Genomic DNA, 24,282 nt, shown 5'->3' with positions numbered 1-24,282 from the left:
GTGTAAGTGTGTGAGGACTCACAGTGCTTCAGCCACTTCTCCCACTGCGCCTCTGATGCACCGAGAGTCCTCGGATTTTTTTTAATTACTGGCTGGAAATGTCTGACTCGGCCAAACCTCTGACTTCCTTCCTCATCGAGGACATCCTCTCCAACAAAGACAGTGCGCGATTCAATGATAAATGCTGCTCGCAGAAGGAGGAAAGATGTTCGCAGTGGAATGAAGAATCAGGAAAGTTTTCACCACAGCTCTGTCTTCAGGAAACAGCCTTTGGATTACAGACAGGTGAGCGTCTGCAGGCTTTCAACAGCAGGTTTACTGCGCTTACATAAAGTGACCAAATCAGTTTGATGTGTGTTGTTTACTGTGCAGAATGTGCAGAATGGTGCAGTGTAACAACAAAAAACTTGCTTTAAAATTTTATTTGTGATGGCAGCTGCTTATCTTACAATGATCACAAACCAGTTCACAAAGCCTGCTGTAAACCAGTTTACCTGTTTAATGACTGGATCTCATCTGTGCTTCACAGAATCTCTGAACACATCATGCCCCAGCTCCTCAGAGTCAACTTTGCCCTCCCCCGGAAAGCAGAAGCGCTCCAGAGCTGCGTTTACACACTTCCAAGTGCTCGAACTGGAGAAGAAATTTAATCACCAGAAATACCTGTCGGCCCCAGAGAGAGCTCAGCTGGCCAGAACCTTAAGACTAACCGAGACCCAGGTGAAAATCTGGTTTCAGAACAGGAGGTACAAAACGAAGCGGAAGCAGCAGACATCAGAGTTTTGTAAGGATTTGTACAACGCAGAAGGACTGGGTCTGAAAGAGGATTTGGTCAGATCATCACTGATTACTTCCTTCTACAAAGCCTACCAATACAGACCCTACCTGTGGGACTACAGTGGCCCCTGGGGCCCAGTGTTATGGTGAAAATAAATGTATAACCCTAAAGTTTATCATCTACAAGCTTCTAAAATCTATGTTTACTGTCACAGCTGATTCTTTGTCAGATTTGGAACATGGTGTTTGCTCATGTGTTGACTTTATCCATCTTGTGGAGTGATTTCGCTCATGAAAATGTGCTATCATACAAATCTTGCTGTATGGATATGACATGGATTTGCACAGCCAACTTGTGACATTGTTGATTAATAAATTATTAATAAATTAATGCTTATACATTTAACCTTTGTTAAGAGTGCTTTAAAAAACAGAAAAAAAACCAATTTGTTGCTTTGATCTAATTACAGGGCAATGTTTTGTGGAAATGATCAAATATACATTAACCACAGTTTGCATAAAAGCTGTGTGGATGACTTTCAAACAGTCACTCTGGCATTAAGTGTGAGGTTAAAGTGAAACTTTCTACTGAGTGCTCTCAAGCTGAAAAAATTTCGAGTATTTGAATGAAGTTAAACTGTGATAAAATTGCAGTTGGTGTCAATGAAGGCGAAAGAATGAGACCCGATTTCTTCAAAGAGCTGATGCCCTGATTGCAGGGAGATAAACTGCTCTTTCTAGAGACAGCACCACACGGAAAACGAGAGGAAACGAAACAGTAAGAGAGTCAGCTGACATCACGCATTCCAGATGCTTAAACATGCTGACATAAATACAAATATGAAGGCTGGCCAAGAGGCATCTTTGTTTAAATCAGAGATAAACGGAGCTCCGTAAGGCATCGAGTTCAATCAGCAGTTGTTAGCTTTGCTTTCTTGAAAGCGGGGCATGAGGAGGTAAAGCTGTCACGTGGCTCACCTCCTGCATGCCATGGTGATTGTGTAGTATACCTGGCAGTTGGTAGATAAAAAAGTAACAGAACGTGTTTCTTAAAGTATGTTCTGTGCGATGTATAACAATAAGTGAGGATAACACACAAAATGTGATGTACACTTCAGATCTGGGCACATTTTGCGACCCCTTTTTGGAAGCTTTGGTGTAATCATAGCCCTGTACACTCATGCATGTAACACATACTACAAATCAACATATTTTTCTAAGCACCTGGATTGTACAAATAAAAATTTTAAGAAGTCTGGCAGCACGATTTTTCAAACTGAGTGACGTCTTGTTAGTTTATAAAGTGAGACTTACACTCACACCAGCTGCACTGCGGCTATGAAGCATTTCGGTGGCAGAGAGTGTTCTGCAGGTGTGTTATCACCTGGACTTCTCATGAGCTCTTTTTTCCCTCTCAGTAAATGAGGTCAAAGTTTCCTTTATGAATGTTCTTCATATCATTTCCTTCCCACTGAGTAATGCTGTGCTTCACTTACATATCCCCCAAACCCTAAAGAGTTTTTAATCAAGCATCTAAACAACAACTGCAATGTTCTGGCTTGCAAATTTACAACCACGAAATCCCAATGCTTGATAACCTCAAGTTCACCAAACACCAAGTTTAAACATGCTGTGCACATACAAAAAACAAAGACAAAATTCGGAAACAGGTCTAACGTTGCAGCGAGACTTACACCGCACTATCCCAGTCAGCTGAGAGTGATTGTGGACTGACCCAAACAGAACCAAACTTGATAATGAATTAGTCCATGGCTACAAAAAACAAACAAAGACAATGAATTTACTGCATATGAGCTTCTGTGGCTGACCCATGTGGAGATAGATGGTATCTCAGTCCTTTGATTGGTTGAAAAGCAAATGTGACAATCTCCCGTGGGGTCCAGAACCAGACAGCTCAGTGAACAATGTAAAAATTATGATGACAAACTAAGTAAAACCCTATGAGGGAGTTTTACTTATTAGGTAAGTGAACAAATCAACAGCTTGTACTGAGTTTTATTTAAGGAACACTTGGAGATGTTTTTAATATTGTTAGTAACTGATAAAAAAAACTGTGGCATGTGGGTGTGGACCTTTTTTCTCTTTCTAAAGTGGGGCGTCAGCTGCTAATAGTAACGTGTTTTTTTAGTCTGTAATATTCAAAACTTCAGAGATTTTTTATCATCTGTGCAACTGATTTCACTTCTACTCCTCTTTATACTGTGTTTCAGTGTTGGGAAAGAATGACCAACTCAAAAGCCACTTTACTGTTGAATTCAATTTTAAAGATTTAACTCACCATCGGGGAGATTTTACATCATAGTAAATGCATCTAAATCTATACTGACTTCCTTACACTGGTTTGGTTACCCCTGGATCCAGGCTTAAAAGCAGAGGTGATGGAGTCTTTTCAGTGGTGCCCAGTCCCGCAATTATTTTAAAAACCCTTAAAAAACCTGTTTGAGTCTAGTTGAGCATCCTATCCTGGCTTTGATTACGCAAACACACTCTTTCTTGCACAATTAGATATTTGTTGTGTACTTATTGTTGATTTAGCGACTGTTATCTATTGTGTATATTTTGTATAACGTGCACAGCGCCTTGCAGCCGAGGCTGCTTTTGACTTGTCTTATTTATACAAAAGCTGAGGAACAGCGCTGAAAACTAAGAAGCAACTATAGCTTCCTTCAGGATGGCATGCTGGTCTGACTCGGGACGGTGCTGATAAGATGACACAAAGGATTTAGGGCTTTACATATTTAAGAAGGGCATGTTTGTAGTAACATAACTGAAGTGTGAGCACAGGTCTGATGGAGGTGATAGGATATTTCAGCTCTTTCACACTGCTAATCTGTCTGACTTTGTGCAGCGCATGCCCTTATGCAAACCCCACAGGGCAACAAATGCTAAAAACACAACTGCGGGCATTTTTTTTTTGCCCACTTCTGTGTTTTAATTGTCGATCATTCTTCTAAATGAAAGCCTCGCTCGTCGGTCATGAGGTTAAACCTGTACGGGGAGTTATAAGGTATTGCAGTGTCAGCTTAAGAAAAAGCACACAGTTTCTCATGCTGGTGTAGAAGCTGGAGAAATGAAATCATTCCTCAATCTTGATGTCTAAATATTTCCTCAAACTAAAGTGACTCCTTATCAGCGATGCCAGCGGCCGTGCTGTTCACTATTCATAGGCCCTCAGAGTAAACAGGTAATTAGACATGAAGAGGGGCAGATAGCATCTGTTTTGACGGCATTTGAAACTCTGACTGTATCTCTCAGCAACTCTCTGTGTCTTTCAGCGTCTCTCAGTGTATATGTTCATGCTCATCAGATAAGGGAGCCTGTTGAAGGGTGTAGCTGAGGGTTGGGAGAGCCATTATTATACTTGCCATTGTGATACCTGCACTTCCGCAGGCTTGAAGAGACATGGTACATTGATTCACAAACACACAAGGCTTAAAAAAACAACAACTATATCATCTTGTGTTTTTCTTTCTCTTTCGTTCTTCAGGTTTGGTAAGTGCCTGTCTGCAGCCTACCTGGATTAACTGGATTTGGCAAGCACATGATGAAAACAGAGAGTAGTTGAAAACATCACTCTCTTATCTGTTTTTCCTCTATTCGAGCTGTTTTTGTTGTTGGGTTTTTTGGGGAATAAACAGGTATAAGGCAATAACTTTATCTTTCAGAGGTCTGATTGCAATACACATTAAAAAGCACGGTCGCAGAGCCTTTCTCTTCACGGTGGCCAATGATGCTTTGAAAAACAAGCAGATCTTCTTAACAGATGGGGAGAAAACCAACCCTGACCACAAAGACAGCCTTTGTCAGTGCTCCAATATGCCGTGACTGTCTTACAAATTCGTTGGACTTGATAAGGACGTTTAAAACAGCCCTGATCTTCTCATGGGAACACTCATAAACTTCCTTGAATAGTGTAACTGGATCCCTCATGTTACGGACCCTGTAGAACAGCTGCCTTTCTTTCCTCATCAGCAGATACATAACAGCATCCAACTTATCCGATGGCTGACATCGATTGTGCCTAAGTACGTGTCATGTGTGACAGAGAGAAAGGATGTGGGAGGAGATAGGCATGCTGAGGGAGAAGAGACTTTCCCCCCCCCCAGTGTACTTTGAGATAAAGATATAAAGTAGTGAGACAGTTTACGGCAGATTAAGGTGATTAGAGAAAACTATAATGAGGACAGAAGACGTGGGTGAGGGGGGCTTTCATTGTGTTGTTCAGATAAACAACCTGTATGTGGAGAAGGGCGAAAACTAAACACTTCAGGGTTACAGCAGAAGTGTACGTGTCCTGCAGCACGCTGGTTTGGAAGAAAGCTCCGCGCTGCCTGCATCTCAAAAAAATCTGATTATTTTTTTGTCAGCAAACAGTGAATCATGGGCAGGACACACATCTGAAATATCATATTCACCTTTGCACCAATGCTGGAAATAAAATAATAGAATTACCAAGAAGATTAGTGGAACCAACATGAGGTCAATGAAAAGAAATTAAGTACACTGATGCTCAAATGTTTGGGGTCACTACAAATTCCCTGTTTTCATTTAAAAATAATAAAAACACTCAGTCAATCATCGGTGTTCTTAATGACAGTTGGTGATTAAGGCCAATAAAACAATCAAAAACAATCGCTCCCCTTGTCCAGTGGCACACTGAGTTACTTAATGGAAGTTTCCACTGATGCTAGCGTGACTTAAATTTGTTTTGCTGATTAAAGAAGCCACTACAGGAGTGTCTGGTCCATCAGCCTCTGTGGACATCAAAACAGATACAATCATCATAATTAATACTGATCCAAGTTCAACATTGAAAGTCTAACAGTCACATAGTTGCAATATGGAAACAACATCACACAATGCACTAAACCCTGACTCTAACCCCATAACCCTGGGAATTCTCGGACACAAAAAAGGACAACACTGAAAATAAAAGACATTCATTCTTACCTAGGGACTGACCTCAATTTGGAAAGGGATGCGGGGTTGATGCCCCGTGCACTTCCTGTTCCTCCTTCGGGTGCGACGGGCTCTATCTCCTCAATCTAACCCCATAACCCTAACTGTACCCTAGTAACCTTAAACCTAGCCACGATTACATCCTAACCCCCAACTCTAAACCTCATGGTACCTGCCACCTTTTTGGATTTTTTTTCCTGAGTTTCCTAAAATGTTTTTGTGCTATTATGTAAATAGCACAAATTGGCTCTAACCACAGCAGAAGGGGGAGGCCACAGAGAGCAACTGTACATCTAAAGCCTTTAGTTTGAGAAGCAGGCATTTCAGGTTGACCATGTAGGTTCTCAGTTATCAGGTCATGGTAGTCTTAGAAGGTTAAAAAGAAGTGGACTGGACTTGTTTAAGTTTTTTGAAGACATTTCATCTGTCATCAGAGAGACTTCCAGTGGCCTTCTTTTTCAAGCTCTTAGAGCGTTACAGGTAGGGATGGGTACCGGTGTCCGGTGCCATGATGGCACCGGTTCTGACATAAACGGTAGTAACCAGACCGAAAAGCAGCGCACATTTCGGTGCTTTATTTCGGTGCTTTTTTCCCCTGAGCTGTGATACACTTCTAGCCAATAATTTTACGTTTCCGAGGATAGTAGGCGGGTCCAGGTATGTGCGTTCTTTTAGAGCAGAGCTACAGATTAAAAATGACCAAGGCGAAGCGGTCAAAAGTCTGGCTGTACTTCACAGCAAAATATGCAAGCTCAGCAGCCTGCAACAAGTGCTTTAAGCTGATACTGTGATACTGTCAAAGGAGGTAACACCTCGAATCCGATGAAACACCCGGCGACGCATAGCGGGTTTTTTTTAAAAGCCCAGAAATGCACCGTATGATAGCTTGCTGCGAGACCTCACACCGAGCGCATCTACTGTGCGTGGGTTGCCTGTTATCTGACCCGGAGTTAGCAATATCCCCCAAAAACCCCGAAGAGGAGAGTCCTGGCCCCTAGCCCTGCCAGTGTAGCAGAAATGATGAGGATGATGATGCAGCAGCAGCTGTTCTTCTCTGGGTGAGTAGCTTAATGTTCGTGTGTAATTTACGTTGAGTAGGCTAACCACGTTATTACATTAATGCATGTAAGGTGAACTAGCAAACATCATCATAGCTACATGCGGCTGTCTTCTTGTTTGATGGCAGATACTCCCTTCACCCTGGCCAAAAAGGCTAAAATGACCAAAGAAAAAGTGGAAAACAGCTAAACATGAGAGGTTTTGGACAAAGTTTGTTTTTTTTCCATTGATTAAGCACTGCTTCCAGCCAAGAGTGATACCATATATGCCCCATAGCTGCAGAAAAGGCTATCTTTTTACAAAAAACCAGCTGAACATGAGAGGTTTTTGGACCAATTTTGTGTTCTCCATTCTTTAAGCACCGGTTTGAGCACCGTTTGAGCACCGGCACCGTTTCAAAAGTACCGATTTGGCACCGGTATCGGATAAAACCTAAACGATACCCATCCCTAGTTACAGGTCCTTATATAAACAGCTTGGTAAAATGGTTTCTGTAAACCCAGATTGTGTTTGTGAACTTTTGCACACAATTGTATGAAATCTTAATTCTTGTGTAGAAAACAATAATGTGAGAAGTATTTGCCCCACTCCTTCCTGATTACTTTTTCTTTTGCACGTTTGTCACACTTGAATGGTTCAGATCCATCCTTTAATTTTCAACACAGAGAGATACTATTCACATTCACACCTATGGGCAATTTATAATAATGAATTTACCTAACCCCACTAAGTGCATGTCTTTGGACTGTGGGAGGAATGTGGAGTGCTTGGGGTGAACCCACACAGACGGGGGAAGAATGCAAAGTCCACATAGAAAGGATCGAAGCAGCAAAGCAGCCACAGACCATCACACTATCACCACCGTGTTTGACTGTTGGTATGATGTTGTTTTTATGAAATGCTGTCAGCATTAAACCAGATGTAGCAGAACTCATACTTCATTTTTTCTTGTCAGTTCACAGAATATTTTCCCAGATGTCTTGGGGATTGTCAAGATGTTTTTTGGTAAATGTGAGACGAGCCTTTGTGTTCTTTTGGGACAGCAGTGGTTTTCATCATGGTACTCATTCATGGCCATGGATGCTATTTTTGCTCGGTCTCTCTCTTATTGTTCAATCATAAACTCTGAGGATAACTGAGACGTGAAGAATGTGATTCTTTAATGTTGCTCTGGGTACTTTTGTGACCTCCTGGAGTTGTTGATGTGCTCTTGGAGTAATTTTGGTAGACCGGTCACTTGTGGAATGGTTCACTGCTTTTCCAAGCTTTCTCCATTTCTGTATAATGGCTCTCACTGTGGTTCACTGCAGAAACTAGAAATAGTTTTATAATCCTTTCCAGACTGATAGATGTCAAATTTGTTTCTCAGCTGTTTGATTGTGTCATAATGTGTTGCTTTTTGAGGTCTTTTAGCCTGCTTTACTTTGTCAGACAGTTTTTATTTAAGTGTTTTCTTGGTTAAGCATGTCTGCCATTAATCAGGCCTGTGTGTGGCAAGTGAACTTAGCTTTTCAAAAAATAGTGACTTTTTCACAAAGAGTCAGGTAGGTTTGGATATTTTTTTTCCCCTTAATAAATAAAAAAAGTATATAAAAACTGCATTTTGTATTTACTTGGGTTATCTTTGTCTAATATTAAAATTTGTTTGATTTGAAATATGTAAGAGAGGGAAACAAAGAGAGAGGGAGTAGGCTTTCACAGCATTGTGTTTTCACTGTTTAATTTTTAAGAACAGGACTACTTTAAGTTTTTGGGACTGATTTTTTAGTCATTTAACTGACCAAACTGATGCCTAGGAAACACCACAGCAAATCTCACCAGTTCTAAAATATGAAGGATATTTGTAAAGCCTCTGCTCTAGACCATTTTTAAAGCATTGTTGATATACAGTTAGATCAGGAAGTACAAGGACAATTAAAAAAACAAAAATGTTGCCTTTGTAAACCAGTGTAGGGACTTAAGATCAAATAATCAGTGTAAAATTTCAGCTTTAATTCAACAAAAGTAAAGGCTCAAAAGTAATGTAATTTAAATGTAAGCATATGACTTTTTTGTTTAAATATTATTATTTGGATGACAATCTTTTGCAGTAACTGACTGCCTGAAAACTAGATCCCGTGTTTCCTGTGTGAGCTGTCAGCCCCTTACTGCTATTTTAATGCTCTACAATAATAATAATAATAATAATAATAATAATAATATTAATAATATTAATAATAATAAGTAATCTTCCTTGTAACTATTAAATAAGAGATACCAACACTTTGACAGCAAGTCAACATCACTGATTGGCGTGCCTGTTATGTCAACCTTTATGTAACAGCGCCCTCTACCGAAACTGTATTACTCTTACAAGTTAAAGGGCTGGTTCACACAAACAGTAGTAAAAAGGTTTTTCGCTGTGTTTGCTTTTCAAATAGAACTATGATATATGATATATCAGGACTGTAAAATATGCTACTTTAAATCAAACTCCACTATAAACCTTTTGCTGTTGTTCTATGAAACAGAACAAACATCTTCCCCAATCTGCAACACTCATTCCCAACACAAATACTCCAGAAAAATCAAACACAAAAGGGCGCCATTTCTCACTTACATGTTTATTTCAGCTCCAGTGTTGCATACTGTAGCAGCATTATCACAATCATTTTGTATTTGCAGGGTCAAACTTTCAAGCATTCCTGTCACTGGAGATGACACTCACTTTTGCGTGTAAAGATCATAAAAATATTTACATTATTCAAATTCCCACATAGAACATCAGCTTTTCTGTTTCAAAATACTTTTGACACTACTTTTATATCTCAGTTATTAACAGATACCTCAAAATCTGAGATTTTCCTCAGCGGATCCAACTAAAAAAAAAAAAATAATAAAATAAAAAAAGACACAATGTGTGCAACAGACTGAAACATCAATCTACTTTTATATTGAAACATGTTATCCATCCATGTGAAAACAATTCAATATGAATAGTTTATGTAGTCTATTCCAAGTCAACCATATCACTATGTAAAAAATTAGGTTGCACTGTAGTTTTTCAAGATTAATTCAAACTTTTTTTTATGACATTCAAAAGAACAACAACAAAAAATAAAAGTCCAATGGTGTTTGCTCAGAACACCACTGAGCTCCAAACTTGAAGATGTGACTGTAAATCTTAACACTACTGAGTGAAAACTACATCGCAAAAAGTGGAATAAAAATCCACCGCAGGCAGGCACGCAACATCGTGCAGATTAAAAGTAGAATGCATAGGTTGTCTTTGGTTTAGTATTGTTTACCCGACTGTACAAATGTGAGGAATCGGTGGCTGAAGGGGCTGCGAGATCAACGAGAATGCGTCAAACTTTTCCAGAGTAAGAAAAATATCCTCCTTAATTCAAAATAAATACATCTGACTGCTTTTTGGATAACATCAAGATCTGGCAAAATGACAATAGGCTGAAAAGAGCAGAGAGCACACAGGAAACGTGTAACTACAACAGGATGAGTGAAAATAAAAGAAATAACAATGCCTGCTTACCCTTACTGATGCGATCAAGTTTTTACTGGCCTCATGGTAACAAAGTGTACGTCTGACGTCAAGTCATCACGTTGCACTTTGCATCACAGGGGGTGTGCGTGTTCGGCTAAAGCCGAACATAAAAATAAAAAAGCATTTTACATACAATGTACAGCTTTAATCTTCACGGTCAGCACGATTCACACGAAAGCTGAACATCACACCAGGCTAACAGAGAGGCTTCTCGGAAATAGTCACCGCTGTGTATTCGTGTTTTGAATACGCATAAACAAGCTGCCTGCCTTCAGTAACAGCGAACGATCTTTAAATTGTGCGTGATTCAGATGCACTGCAGTTCTGTGCAGGCAAAAAGCTGGACCGCTACGGCCTACACACCTTCATGCCGAGAGAGAAACGGGATCTCTCAGGGGGCAGGAAGAAAGTATTTAGTATTTAATTAAAAAAAAATAAAATATATACAAAAACACCCCAAAACAATCAGGAGAATTGATGCAGATTTATGTGTGCGTTTAACAGATGTGACTGATGCCAATACAAAGAGCCTGTATTCATTCATAATTCATTCTAACGGAATTGTGTGCTTTTCATGATGCAACTTGGACCAAAGAAAATGTAAATATGGGAAGATTTCCTATGTCGAGAACAGAAAAGGAAAAAGGGTTAAGCAGGGTTTTATATGCTTATAAGGCACTTGGAACGTGTAGCTGTCTCATCAGCAGAGACATGGAAATAAAGAATGTGCTGTGATGGTTCTGTGTAAACGCACCCACACACACACACACACACACGCTAAGAAAATAAATATAGAGTTCCAATATTAAGAAATAGAAACAACAAACAACATGGGAGAGTTTGGAAAAGCTGGGGTTGATGAGTTTGTGGACTGGAGGAAGAACAATATCACTTCTTCTACAAGTATCTATCTATATAGATATATAAATATCTATATAGATAGATAGTGATCTTTGTTGCATATCATGGTTGTGGAACATTATTAACTGAAAAATAACACACTGTTAGGAGTGTTTCTCTCTCTGCCACACCCCCACCATTCTTCCTTGTGAGAAAATGACTCATGTTATTTCATCAGCAGCATGTGGAAAAATACCAAGACCTCTTACACCTTCATGTCGGAGTTTTCTGTCATCAGCCCACCTGTGTGCTGCTCAAACGCACTTTCTGTTAGAGAGGGCGAGGTCCCGCCTCATGCTCCTGAGGCAGCTGCTGCTTTGTCAGGAAGTACTTAAAGAACTCATACACCGACCAGGCGATGGCGGTGGAGGGCATCTGGTATATAACCCGAGCTTGGACCCCTTTGAAGAAGGCTGACAGACCACCGAGCTGGTACACCGTCCTGAAAGCGTTTGCCATACCGGTCAAGTGGCCGCTGACGTTCATGGAGCTGAGCGCTATGTTCTCTTGTGTGTTGAGCAGTGTTTTGCAGACATCGAGCGGAGTAGTAATTGCTGCGGAAACGGCTCCTGCTGCTGCGCCTGACAATATGTGGCTACCGGGGTGGTAATGTCTGTGAGGGTTTAACTGCTCCTGCATCAGTTCGTAGGTGATAAAGTGAACAGCCTGGAAGGGGATGTTCATGGTCAATTGTGTGCTGTAGCTGCGGTAGAAGGCTCCAACGCCTTCAGTATATGTTACAGTTCGGATGCAGTCCCAAAGTCCTCGATACGGAGAGTTGTACATTTGCATCCTCTGCTTTATCACTGAAAACAGGAAGGGTGTTAGTGTGTTTGATTGCATGTATTCTATATAATTTCATGCTTTGCACACAATATCTCTGATAAAAAAAAGGTAAAAAAACAACAACCATAAAGTGATTTATTAGCCCTTCTTTTTTTTAAGAGCTCTAATTTTAAGCAGGAATACGGTGCAAGTCTGAGAAAACTTTACTTAGAGAGAAATAAAAAGCACACACTACTTTAATCTGCGTATTAAAATCCATTCAGTGCATTTGCTAAAGTAAATTTTCAGGTGCACTTTGTACAACAGCTAAGCTGAGCGGGACAGAGGGAAAAAGTGCATTCATACACAGATAACTCTTATTAGAAGGATTAGTGACAAAGGACAAAATACCATCACTGTTAAAAGGCAAAGAAGTACCTTGTTAGGAAATGCTCTCAGTTCTTACCTTCAGCTGGATTCATGACTGCATCGTGAAGGACAGTTGCCACACTACCAGCCACACCTATTCAAACAAACACACGTTGACACGTCAAATATCTGAAGCAGTAATAAAAAGAAAACATCCCCGTATTAGTTTATGACTAATATCACCCTTATTTTTGGCATTTTAGTAAAGGCTGTGCTGGATTACCATTCTTACTAAAAAAAAAGACACTGGCTTAAATGGCATATCCCAATCATAACACACGCTGTTTGGATTTCTCGTGTTTGCGATTGGGATTTGTCCCAGCCACTGTAAACAGGATATGACTTCTCCTAACTCAGCTCCTCCAAGTCTTGTGATGCTTAGTCTACGGTAAAAGCAGTCAGTGTAGATAGTCAAGTGGTTTGTGTTGAGATGCAGAAACTCGTACCGTTGGCTAAATGGCTGTTGCCGCCGCTCTGAATGACGTCGCTCAGTGAGCGTTTCATTCGTTCGTAGCAGGCAAAGTAGAGTGCATGGGCAGGCCCCGCTCCAATCATAGTGATGTTGAGACCTCTCAGCGGCCTGAAGATCCCCTCAGTCCGGATGATCCTTTTCAGAGCCTCGTACACACTCTTGTACTGTGCATTTGGGTCGGGTTGCAGGCTCTGCATCCTTGTCTAAAGAAAATAATAAAGATCGCTTATCATTTATTCCAGCACAACAGTTACATTATCCAACTGAGGTCTTGGTATGAACGCACAAGTGTGGCCTTAAAATCAGCACTTGATATAAGCCAAATCATTGTTTTTGGGGATATTTTTCCTTGTAAGTGTCAGATTTTTCTGACAGTAAGCACTCCTGGCAGTGTCACAGCCTGAGTCTGAGTGATTTCTCTCTCCCAGGCTGGCGTAGGAGGCTGTGGCAGCTCTTTGTTTTACTCCATCATGCCAAGTTCTCTGGACAACACAAAGCATGTTTGTATTTGCGGGGCGATCTAGGGCTGGCTCAGGAGATAGGCCAAGTCTATCTTCCTCAGCATGTTCCCCTGTGTTTCCTTCCTTTGGGTTGACAATAAAATATCAATTACATTTCCGCAGGACACAGATTTGGGAACTTTGGGCATATAAAACTTGGCAGTGCAATTTACGTTTAAGCTTGTTCCACTGCATTTACACACAAGAAGATAAAACTGTCTGCTTAAAACAGAGGAACTGATATGAATGGTTAGTCACACACCATCAGGAGAGGAACTGAGAGGTAATTTAATTGGTCTTGTTTTAAACCCCCAACTTCTTCTGAACATTAAATAATGCTGGGTACACAATAACCACAAGCAGCAAATGTTTTAGGTTTTTGTGGTAACTTTTTGAATACATGATAAAAAACATCTAAAGTGCAACACATAACTCTTTTCTGCTGTAACCAAATCCAAGAGATCAATTCTGGAAATCTACTGACTAAGGTTCAGCATCATGCTAGGAAACATTACAAATAAGGGATTTTAAACCAGGCTGGGAATTTGTATTTATAATTGAAACTGTGAAATGAAAACTGGGGAATAACACTATTTAACCTTCCAATACTAATAATGCATCACACTCAGTGCCTGTGTAGTAAGAAGCTTAAAAAGCAGGGTTGTCAAACATAAGGTCTGGAGGTCATAATTGGCCTGGCAAAGACTCCAATCTGGCCCACTGGATGGCTTTAAGAAGTGCGTGTGTTGTACATTTTACTGCATTTTCTTAAGTTTTACAACTTATTCAATTGATAAAGACCTCAGTTTTTCAAGTATCTACTACATTTACCACAAAAATGTTCTACCATAGAAATAAAAGTACATTATTATGACTACAGGAAAGTATTAAAACAGATGTTTTTCACTTATTTTACATATATATCACATTAAAAAAATACAAATTTTGATGAAACTGCACTTCTATAAAGACACCAGGGATTACATGTTTAGTTAAATGTCTTTACACTGACACAAAGTGGAGTTTCACTGGTCTCACCCACTTAAGATCAAAGTGGGCTGCATGTGGCCCACGGTGTAAAATGTATGGATAAGAAAGATCTGCAGCTATGAACTCAAAATGAGACTAAATGCAAAATTTTTAAAGCAGATTATATTATAATGGTGTTTTCAGGTACTAGTAAAAAAAAAAAAATAATAAAAAAAAAAAAATAGGTGGTTCATGGTCTTATATATATCTTTTACTATGGTCAGCTGATGTAATACAACAATCCCCAAAAGCAAATATCGACGCGGCCTTTATGATGTGCTGAAAGAAAACATGACCATTGATGGCTTACACTGTCCTGTCTTTTAGTTTAGCTTTGTCTGTTGTGATTCTGTGGCCATTTACTAATCAACACTTGAGAAACGCAACTGCACACACACACACACACCCTTTGCTGTGTGAGGCTGATTCCAAATGTGTGCAACAAAGATAAGACACCCCTCCTAGCAGTAACAGAAGCCCCTCCCTGATTCCCAGATGAGTCTCATGTTTTACTAGAAGACTGAAACATACAGTGAGTGGATTGTCAGCCTGATTCACCAGGCTTGAAATTCAAAATAACACCAAGTCGGTCATTCTGCAACTTGCATTTCAAAACCGATGTGAAACATACCACACAGTTTCCTAATTTGAGTTTGTTAACTAGAAATAAAGTACAGTGTGCTCTGAATCCAATCTCTTAAAATCTCATCTGTCTTTTTTGTGTAATGTGGAAAACGTAAATGGGTTAAAATGGAAAATTTCAAAACTGTATAAAGCCCGGACCGAGCAAGTGCATCCACAGCTCTTTGCGCTTATGAAAACTTTGAAAAGTCAAGAGGAAGTAGCAACAAGGCTTGTGCAACAAAGGGCCTACAGGTCAGTGTGGAAATATGTCAAGACTATCACACTGTGGGGAAAGAGGATTGAGTGTCTTTTATGGATTATGCTAATCAAGCTGTCCGTGCCGAATCAAAATTATTGTTAGGAGACTGCAGCACTACAAAATAAAGCACCATCAATACAATGCCACTCTGTTAGAAAATAACTGGTGAGCAGGATTTAGAGAGGAATGAAAGGAACAAAGTTCACCACACCTAAACCGCCCAGTTTACTATTTACTTTACAGATGCAAGTTTTTTTTAACAAAACTGGACCCTCATTTCATTATGTTACTGAACACTTACCTTTAGGTGTTAGTTTCAACATGGCATTAGTGGGAGGGAGAAATGACTTTCCTCTCTTTATAAACTTGTCTGGTAACTATCAAGTGTACAACCAAAACAGGTTAGACAATTAAAAATCCAGTCATTCCTACTCATGACTAACTGTCATTGTGTTTAGATGAAACTAAATAATCTGTACTCATTATTGTTCCAAAGAGTCAGTAATTTAATCCTTTATTGCTTCACGTTCACCTTTTGCCTGCACTAGATCAGTTTTACACAAAGCTAAAAAATAAAAGGCAAATAAAATGTTCTTGGCTTGCCATTTGTCATTACTAGTTATTATTGGTATTAGTATTATTATTATTAGTAGTAGTATTATATAAATAGCAGTCAAGATCAAACATGGGCTTTCTCATTCTAATGGAGTGTAACTGCTGTATGAAATGTATATTGTGTTCATTATTTTCTTCCTGTGCTAATAGATGGTGATGCCTGTAATAATGTGAGAAACCAAGATCACACGCTGTGTTAAAATGTTCTGTCTGAACAGCAGCCCACATTTAACAAAAAGTAGCAAACACATCAAATACCCATATTTGAAAACAGAAAATAACTGGGAGCATTCACAGTTATGCAAATTGTGCCAAATTATAAGCCAATGTCATTATTATTCTTGTACTGACTTACAAAATATATAAACTAATAAATTTGCATAATAAATTTGCATCTATCGTGTTGTGTGTTTGTTTCCCTTAAACAAGCAGAGACAACTACAGCTGCTTCAAGGAGTCTGAAGAACACAGACCAGCTTTATTGTTAGACCAACAGCTTTAACCTGGTAGAAGGGTCATCACGACCCAGCGAAGGTCACAAACCAAACAGTGTGTTAGATTTGTACATAACACCTGTTTACTGCCACACACACTGTATATAACGAGTGTGTATGCACTTTGCAGCTCTATGTAGACTGCAGTACAATAATAACCACATTATCAAACACAGTTTGGTAGGACTCTGTTAGCCTTTATTAATTAGTGATATCATCTAGTCGGGGTGGGAGGGTGTGTGGGACCACAAGTGTGCTTTTAAGTGCACTACAGAGTAATAACTTACAGACAGTGTTTATAAATCTTGCCTTAAATTTTGGAAAAAGTCTGATATGTGATGTAACCACACTTCAGACCTGACCTTTACTTTGCCTACAACGACTGTGGGAATACCTAACTTGCTTCACTGGCTGAAAATAAAACCGTGATTCTGAACTTTGCTTTAACCTTGCTAATATGTGCCTCTTATGAATTAAGATTACACCGGGCGTTGAGGAAGCTTCACATGTTAGCAAGTTAATCGTTGTATCGAGCAGGAAGCAAAAAAAAAAAAAAAAGAAAGAAAAGAAAAGAAAAAAGAAAAAAAAGAAACGAAACTGTTTGTACTTGATTGGTTTAACTATCATATTTCTTTACTCTGATTTACTTCATACGAGCCTGTTAAACTAGTTTGTTCAGCCAGCTCGTACCACGAAGGCTAACACTAAGGCTAACCGAGGATGGGCAGCCCGGAGATTTTATAGCTAGCGCTCGTTAGCGAGCTATGGTAAACAGTCGGGACAGTTAGCGCTGCTCTGGAGCTTGTTGGTGAATGATCTGTGGCGGCGAAGCAAGTGTGAACTTGTGCTTCGCGGTGAGTTACCTTGACAGAGTCCACGGGGTACATCACTGTGTGCTCCAGTATGCCAGCCACTGCTCCCGCTGTCATGTGGGTCGTCACGGAGACATGAGGTGGCAAGCTCTCGTAGTCCCCGTCACTGTTGAAAGGCTCCTCGTCTTTGCTTTTGTTCTGCGACATATCCAGCGTTGCCACCACACGGTCCGAGCACAACTCCATGCGTGGGGAGCTCTACCAGAAGCTCTCCCTTACCAGACAACACTCAAGAGAGGTAACAGCGGCATGGATAACCACAACATCATCACTACTGGAGTTCCAGCGCCCATGTGACGTAACGACCGAGGGCGTGGTTGTATTAATATGGACCACTCGCGTTTCATGTCGTTAATGTTCGGGCGGGAGCTTGGCTTTAGGCGACCAATGAAAACTTTCCATGCCAGATTCTTCTCACACTCAACAGCCCCACTGTTACAATTTGTCCATCCATGCTGGATTTCCTTCTCAGTTTTTGAATGGGTTTGACAAAAGTGCAATCTCATAGTCCAGCTTGAGTAGATAAGTAGGTGTGGCTTACCTATCAGGCAGCATATGTGCAATAACCCTGAGGGAAATCGTCTTTTGTCAAAGGGAAGTTATCTAAAAGTCGTGGTCTCTCTACACCGCATATGGTGCTATCACAGAGACTAGTGGAATACATTAACACATACATTTTCACATAGTACTTGAAAAACCGACTTTAGTACACAAACAGGATCACTTATCCTTCCAGGAAATGCCACATAAATATGAAATGAACACTCATTTAAGAAATAACTCTTCTTTGTATTTTACTAATTATTTGAACTGTGCATGTTACATAACTCGCAATTACAGCTCTGAAACACAACTGGAGAAGCAAAAGAAGGGCGACATCTGTATTTGTTATTCAGCAAAAGAAACACAGAAGTGGCACATCTTTTTTGTTTTTATCTTAAGTGATATCTTAGCTGCTGCTTTAGCGGCACTATTGTAATGTAGTGCTCATTGAACCTTTGATAACACATGTTTGCCTAACTGGAAGGAAGGAAGAAAAGCTCTTTTTTTTAAAACATTATTTTAACACAAACCACCCTCACCTGCCGTTTTAAATCTGAGCATACAGATCTGCACACATCATCCGTGCTTCACGTCATGTGGATAGTTTTATGAAATAGCCTACAGTTAAAGCAGAAGCTTCAGAAAATAGCTGCTTTACACACGCTTGAGTTCCAGTTCCCAAAAAAAGAGTAACATTGTTGTCAAACTGTTGGACTACCTCACAGGTTCCTTCCATTTGCTTTAGTCCAAGGACCCCACTGGAGGCCAGTTATTTAAACCAATTCCTTGTTTTTTCATTACATCTTCTACTCTTAATTATTTATATGTCTTTAGATACTGTATACCTGTCTCATGTTGCAGGACAGAAGTTTCAAATTCACTTTGATATTCTACTAGATCCCAGTGTGTGCAGCGGTTATCACTGGATTCAGCTGCTCTTAAGAGTTACTGGTCAGGCCACCCCACCCTCTGATTGACATCACAGGGAGTGATCTGAACAAGAACAACTGCTTTTTAAAAAAAATTTCTGAGCCATTAATTGGTCACACAATAGCATTTTTAAGGGATTTGTGTTCAGTCAAAACAAAAACATCGTAATCATACCTATAAAAATGAGTTAAACTATCCTATGTTACGTACTATTGACTGAAACTTAAGCTCAATGGGGAAAAGCATATTGCATCACTGAGGGTGTGTTTGTGAGGCACGGTGACATCCCAGTGACTCAGCAATATAAGAACCTGACATCTTAAAGAGCCACTTGTTTTCAGGGTGCCGTTACAGCTGTTGTTCACATATCACATACCACAAAAAGGTTAACATGAACAGGTAGTGTACCAATAAAAAATGAACTTTTAAAGCTACAGCTGATTATTACAACGCTGAAGGTGGGAGACCAGAGACATGATGCAGCAAAAAACAGAAAGAAAATGACCGGCCTGCCTTTTGTACTTCACAAACTGTTGCATGTAATCATGTCAGTCTTTGTTAATAACAGACTAATAATATCAACAGTATATATAATACTAATATTGAGACACGAGTTCAGTCTGAGAGGTTACTTCACAGCAAACAAACGTGGGAGTTTAGAACATGTTTTGAATTCTAGCAAAAGTGGCAATGAATTTATCTTCCACTCAAAGCAACAATAAGCGAGTGCATTAGTTTATGTTACTATTGGAGTGTCTGCTGAGGACTTCAAACACCACATGGCTCATTTGCTTTGTTCTCAAGACAGGTCACATTGATTTTGCATTGTGTGCATGACTTTGTTTGCTTTGAAACAAATCCACGAGTGGAATATTCTCAGTGATGCAGCAGTTACAGCCTTGTAACAGAGCAGATATCCAACACAACAATGCCAGACTGTGGCTTGGAAACACTATTTTTTAAATTAAGTATTTGCATGGTGACACAGCAGTTTCTGCAGAGGGTGGCACGAATGCCCCTCTGATGATCCTCCTTTGGCTCTCGCTCTCTGGGGCCTCTGGATGTCGAGGCCTGGATCTCCTCCATGCCTGCTTCATGCCCTGGGGGACAGGCCTATGGCTCCCCACACCCTCTAGCACAGACCTTCCCAAAGTGGGGGGCCTGCCCCCTGGGGTGGGGGTGGGTGGGGGGGGGGGGGTGGGGCAGAGCCATTGCAGGGGGCGGGGGGGGGGGGGGGGTGTATGAAAAGGGAAACAAAACAAAACAAAACAAGACAAAAAAAAACAAGGCTCCCACACAAACGCAAAGCAGGAGATGAAGCATCGCTGAATATGTTTCCAAACCAACTTCATTCTAAGCCAAAGACTAGAAAATATGGTAAAGAAAATCTTCCCTTTGGTTTCAACTGCACAAGTGCCAGGTAGGTCTCCCTGCATAATTGGTTTTCCCATGTCGGCAGCAGCGCTGGGCTCTTCAAATCATGGACAAACAGTAGGGGGGACCGGGGATAGTTGTAACATTTTTGACATTTCTGTCTGTAAATTGGAGCTCTTTTAAGGTAGTGGATTCAAAATGTAATGCAAAGTATTTACATGTCTCGGCTATCAAATAGTGCAGCTATTTTCTCTGCAGCACAATTACCCATTGCATGGTATGGCCTCAAACACAAAGAGTGAAATGTTACAATTAACCCCATAGTCTGGGTGAGTTGTAACATATCCTGGGGTGAAATCTAACACAATGAAATAAGGGTACTAACAAAACATTAACATGTAATCTTTGTTTATTCAACACATGAATGCACTTAGAGCCATTTATGTAGCTGTGTGTGTGTGTGTGTGTGTGTGTGTGTGTGTGTGTGTGTGTGTGCGTGCGTGTGTGTGTGTGTGTGTGACAGAATGCAGAAATCTAGCTTTTGAACATATTCCAACCCCCCAAAAAAGACAAGTTATGGAATTTTCTGCAACTGAATATTTCATTAATTTTGGTTGGTCTTCCTTGAGTTTGGCCTCATTGGCTCAGTGGGCATTATAACCTACAACTCTTGCACCAATTTTGAACATAACAATGAAGCTGAAAAAATATAGTTGTTCACCAGCATCGCAATTCCATTACTTTTTATCATGGCTTACCTTGGTGTGGTTTGCAAAGTGCTTCAGAAAGATGAGGAAATCTGTTTCGTGCACCCATCCTGATTTATTTCCACTACCAGTACTTCCTACTGGTCCATCTCTGACACAGTGGTCTGCATAATGTATGTGTGGGAACACAAACAGTGGAGGAATTGTGTTACCAATGGCATTAACCGCATATACAAAAGCGACCAGTGAACCTCTCTCTGCTGATGTCGTTGCCCCAACTTGTTTAATATAAGGTAAAGTAATAGTGTGGTTAGTTGTAACATCTGCATTATTGTTACAACTAACCCAGACTGTTGCTGTTACAACTGACCCAGACTCCTATAGCCATGAACTAACTAACATTACAGCCAACGGCTAAAACATTAGCACTAAAGACCTACACAGAATATATCCCCATAGACATACAAATAACATAATTTAAGTTTGATGGGTTTGACTGCAAAGCAGATAATGCTATTAGAAATTGAAATAAAGTAGAAAAACTTACTTTTTGGCATACAAATTACTTTTTTTCATGTTAAATTGTCTGTGTTTGACAAAATGTGCTGATTTTTCACATGTGATAGCAGAACTGAGTTGGGCATGCACAGGATGAGTCACATCATTTGAAACTTAGCCCTGATTGGAGAAATTGGAAGTGTTACAACTGACCCACGTTACAACTATCCCCAGTCTCCCCTATCCCACATTCTTGATTTTTAATTCACAAACACTTGTTGTAATGACTAACTACTCCTGACATTTTGGAGACGTTAGCTCTTTATACAGTAAAGTTACAGTGGGATACAAATAATATCAGCCTGATCCGATTCCTGTCCAATCAAGGACAAACAGTATCCCACAGCTGTTTATGTTTTTGAACCCATTTTGCACAGAGAGGCATTTTTTGAAAAATGTATTGATAGCAATGTTGAATATTATTACACAGGAAACTACATGTAACTAAAACAATTACACCGTGGCGCCTCTGCCTTTCTAAATGGAGGGACAGTAACTGCGTGTGTATATGTAAATATGTAAAAACTGAAGATAGTCAGATTAATAGTATTTTGTCTCTATCTGCCATTGTGCAATTCATCTCATGTAAACAATAACGTGATGCACAGCGTGACGTGAGAAAAGGCACATACCTTTGACGTTGCGTGATGAACTCTGTATTCCTTGTCCAAACGCAAAAAATGAGTTTTAAAAAAATCTCCGTTTTCGGTGATTCGAAACGCCGTTTAAGTGTGGACGAAACAGCTGCGTTTTCAAAAAATACCCGTGTAGGTGTGGACGTAGTGTAAAAGAGTTAGTAGTTTATTTTATTACTACCTGTCATTTATTGCAGATTACTTGTATTTGTTTAACTGTTTACTAAATGTTTGAGGTGTGAAATAAACCGCAATGGAGCAAAATATGGGTGTGTGTGGTTGGAGGATGTGTTTGTGTGTGCGTGTGCGCGTGCATGGAGGCGGGGGGCACGAACATTTTTCTTGTAAAACAGCAGCAAAAAAAGTTTGAGAACCACTGCTCTAGCAGAATGTTACATGGAGAAACCTTTTGAATACCAGCGCGCTGATCCACACAGGTGTGCACACAGGTGTTCATTGTTCATAGACACAAACTACACTTTTCTTAGCTGCTACCTCAAAGCACATTGTGCGCTGTCGGTCCTGCGTGCTGCACAAAAACATTTAATTTTTTAGTATTTACTGTTATTTACACTTAGCTAGATTCATGCAGTGGTGTTGTGTTTATTATGTTGCTCTCTATTTTGCTTTTTTCCTCTCTCAACAGGTGATTCAGGAGATCTTTTCTTTTTAAGTGCCCTTTCTCACCGTCCCGTTCCCCTCTGTTTTTCTTTTGCTTCCTCTCTTTCTTTCTCCCTTTCCTACCTCCCAGCCATGTCTGTCCCGTCAGCAGTAGCGGTTTTTGATACGGGCGACACGGGCGGTTGCCCGGGGCGGCATCGTGGTGGGGGCGGCATCACGGGCATCGGCAAAAAACCAAAAAAACCCAAAAAACATTGCTCGTACTCATGCTGCCCCATTTGCTGGGAGTAAGGGCGCCCTCCGTTTGCGAGGTGCGCCTGCTGCTTGCTGCTCAGGGAGGAGAGGGCGGGGCGGCGGGGTATTCACTGGCTGGCTGGAGCAGCATCTAATGACCAACTCGCAAAATAAAACAAAATAAAAACAAACCAACAAACACGAAACACCAGACATTATGATACAGACTTATAATTTGCACCGATATTTTTTTTCGAAATTCTATACGCGAAAAGTGAGCGCGAGAGCCCTCGGTGCGCCTGCTCGCTGCTGAAGTCAAAGTAAACTTTATTGTCATCTCCGCTACATACAGTCCAGTATATAGAGAGACGAGACGACGAGGCTCCAGTTACAGCAGTGCAAGTAAACAAACAATAAATATAAGAAGAGTAAGAAAAGGTCTATTAGGTTATGTTGTGGCGATCCTCGGGTTGAGGGATTTATGTTCATACTGGAGTGCAAAATTAAAACCAATGGAAGATGGACAAGAAAAGTTCAAAGCCATCAGGTGCTCAGTTTAGAAAAAATAGAAAAGAAGAGGAAGAGAAACGAGCAAAAGATACAGGTAAGCAGATGTGTCATTGGATAATGGCAGGTCATCCTGAAACAATCAGAATCAGAATACTTTATTAATCCCTAAGGAAATTATGTGGATTTCAGTTGCTCCAAAAAGAAATGGTAAAAATAGTAACAGTAACAGACTAAACTCCAAACAATACATTATGTTACAGATTTTAATATTAATTAGTCATTGTCAGTTGTTGATTTGTCCTGTTCTCATTGTATGACGAATTATGATGGCTGTTTGCATACTATGCATACTCTCTCTCTCTTCATATGTGTGTGTGTGTTTCTCTGGTGAAATGTTGTGTGTTCGCCCGGGGCGCCAAACAGGCTAGGACCGCCACTGCCCATCAGTAACAAGTAAAAATAAAATAAAAAAAGAATAATAAAGGTTGATCAAATGGAGCAATACGGCGAGGCCTTGATGATCCACTTGGTAAAGTAAATCCGTTGGGTATCTTTGTTGGCCTTCAGACAACAATTTTGATGGCTAAAGAACCAAACGGGACAGGCAAAAAAACAAAACAAAAAAAAACAACAACAACAAAAAAACACACAAACAAAAAAAACCTTCTGCAGCCCTGTGGCCATTATTGGCTAGATGCTGATTATTACCATTGATTTTTTTTCCATGCAGCTTTTAAACAGGAAATAAGTTTAAAAACCACATTTGGTGAATAAAAGAGGACAGAGAGGTCGGTGTTCACATTACTCCCAAAGACCACGAAATTTACATTTAATCCAAAAGATAATAAAAAAGA

The 24,282-nt window shown here is 40.1% G+C and overlaps 2 protein-coding genes across 2 annotated transcripts; one reads left to right on the top strand and one right to left on the bottom strand.

Moving 5' to 3' along the window:
* nkx3-1 (NK3 homeobox 1) lies at nt 1-2,031 on the top strand. The gene is made up of 2 exons (XM_040019490.1): nt 1-285; nt 530-2,031. Exons 1-2 carry the CDS (start codon nt 99-101, stop codon nt 925-927), a joined length of 585 nt encoding a protein of 194 aa, XP_039875424.1. The 5' UTR covers nt 1-98; the 3' UTR covers nt 928-2,031.
* A 7,369-nt stretch (nt 2,032-9,400) lies between these two features.
* On the bottom strand, nt 9,401-19,892 carry slc25a37 (solute carrier family 25 member 37). The gene is made up of 4 exons (XM_040019489.1): nt 17,308-19,892; nt 12,898-13,126; nt 12,489-12,545; nt 9,401-12,063 (listed from the first exon to the last, which is right to left on the bottom strand). The coding sequence occupies exons 1-4, from the start codon at nt 17,500-17,502 to the stop codon at nt 11,528-11,530; spliced, it is 1,017 nt and encodes a 338-aa protein (XP_039875423.1). The 5' UTR covers nt 17,503-19,892; the 3' UTR covers nt 9,401-11,527.
* Between the last annotated feature and the right edge of the window lie 4,390 nt (nt 19,893-24,282).

This window comes from Simochromis diagramma, unplaced genomic scaffold (assembly GCF_900408965.1).
Source record: "Simochromis diagramma unplaced genomic scaffold, fSimDia1.1 OVJJ01000822.1, whole genome shotgun sequence".
NCBI classification, from domain to species: domain Eukaryota; kingdom Metazoa; phylum Chordata; class Actinopteri; order Cichliformes; family Cichlidae; genus Simochromis; species Simochromis diagramma.
This window is presented reverse-complemented; position numbering and strand designations above follow the sequence as displayed.

Bases quoted from the DNA above. Each gene is read 5' to 3' on its own strand.
- nkx3-1 (XM_040019490.1), top strand. From the start codon at position 99: ATGTCTGACTCGGCCAAACCTCTGACTTCCTTCCTCATCGAGGACATC. The intron at 286-529 runs GTGAGCGTCTGC...TGTGCTTCACAG, and splicing joins AGCCTTTGGATTACAGACAG to AATCTCTGAACACATCATGC.
- slc25a37 (XM_040019489.1), bottom strand. From the start codon at position 17,502: ATGGAGTTGTGCTCGGACCGTGTGGTGGCAACGCTGGATATGTCGCAG. The intron at 13,127-17,307 runs GTAACTCACCGC...TATTTTCTTTAG, and splicing joins ACCCCGTGGACTCTGTCAAG to ACAAGGATGCAGAGCCTGCA. The intron at 12,546-12,897 runs GTACGAGTTTCT...TTGTTTGAATAG, and splicing joins CAACAGCCATTTAGCCAACG to GTGTGGCTGGTAGTGTGGCA.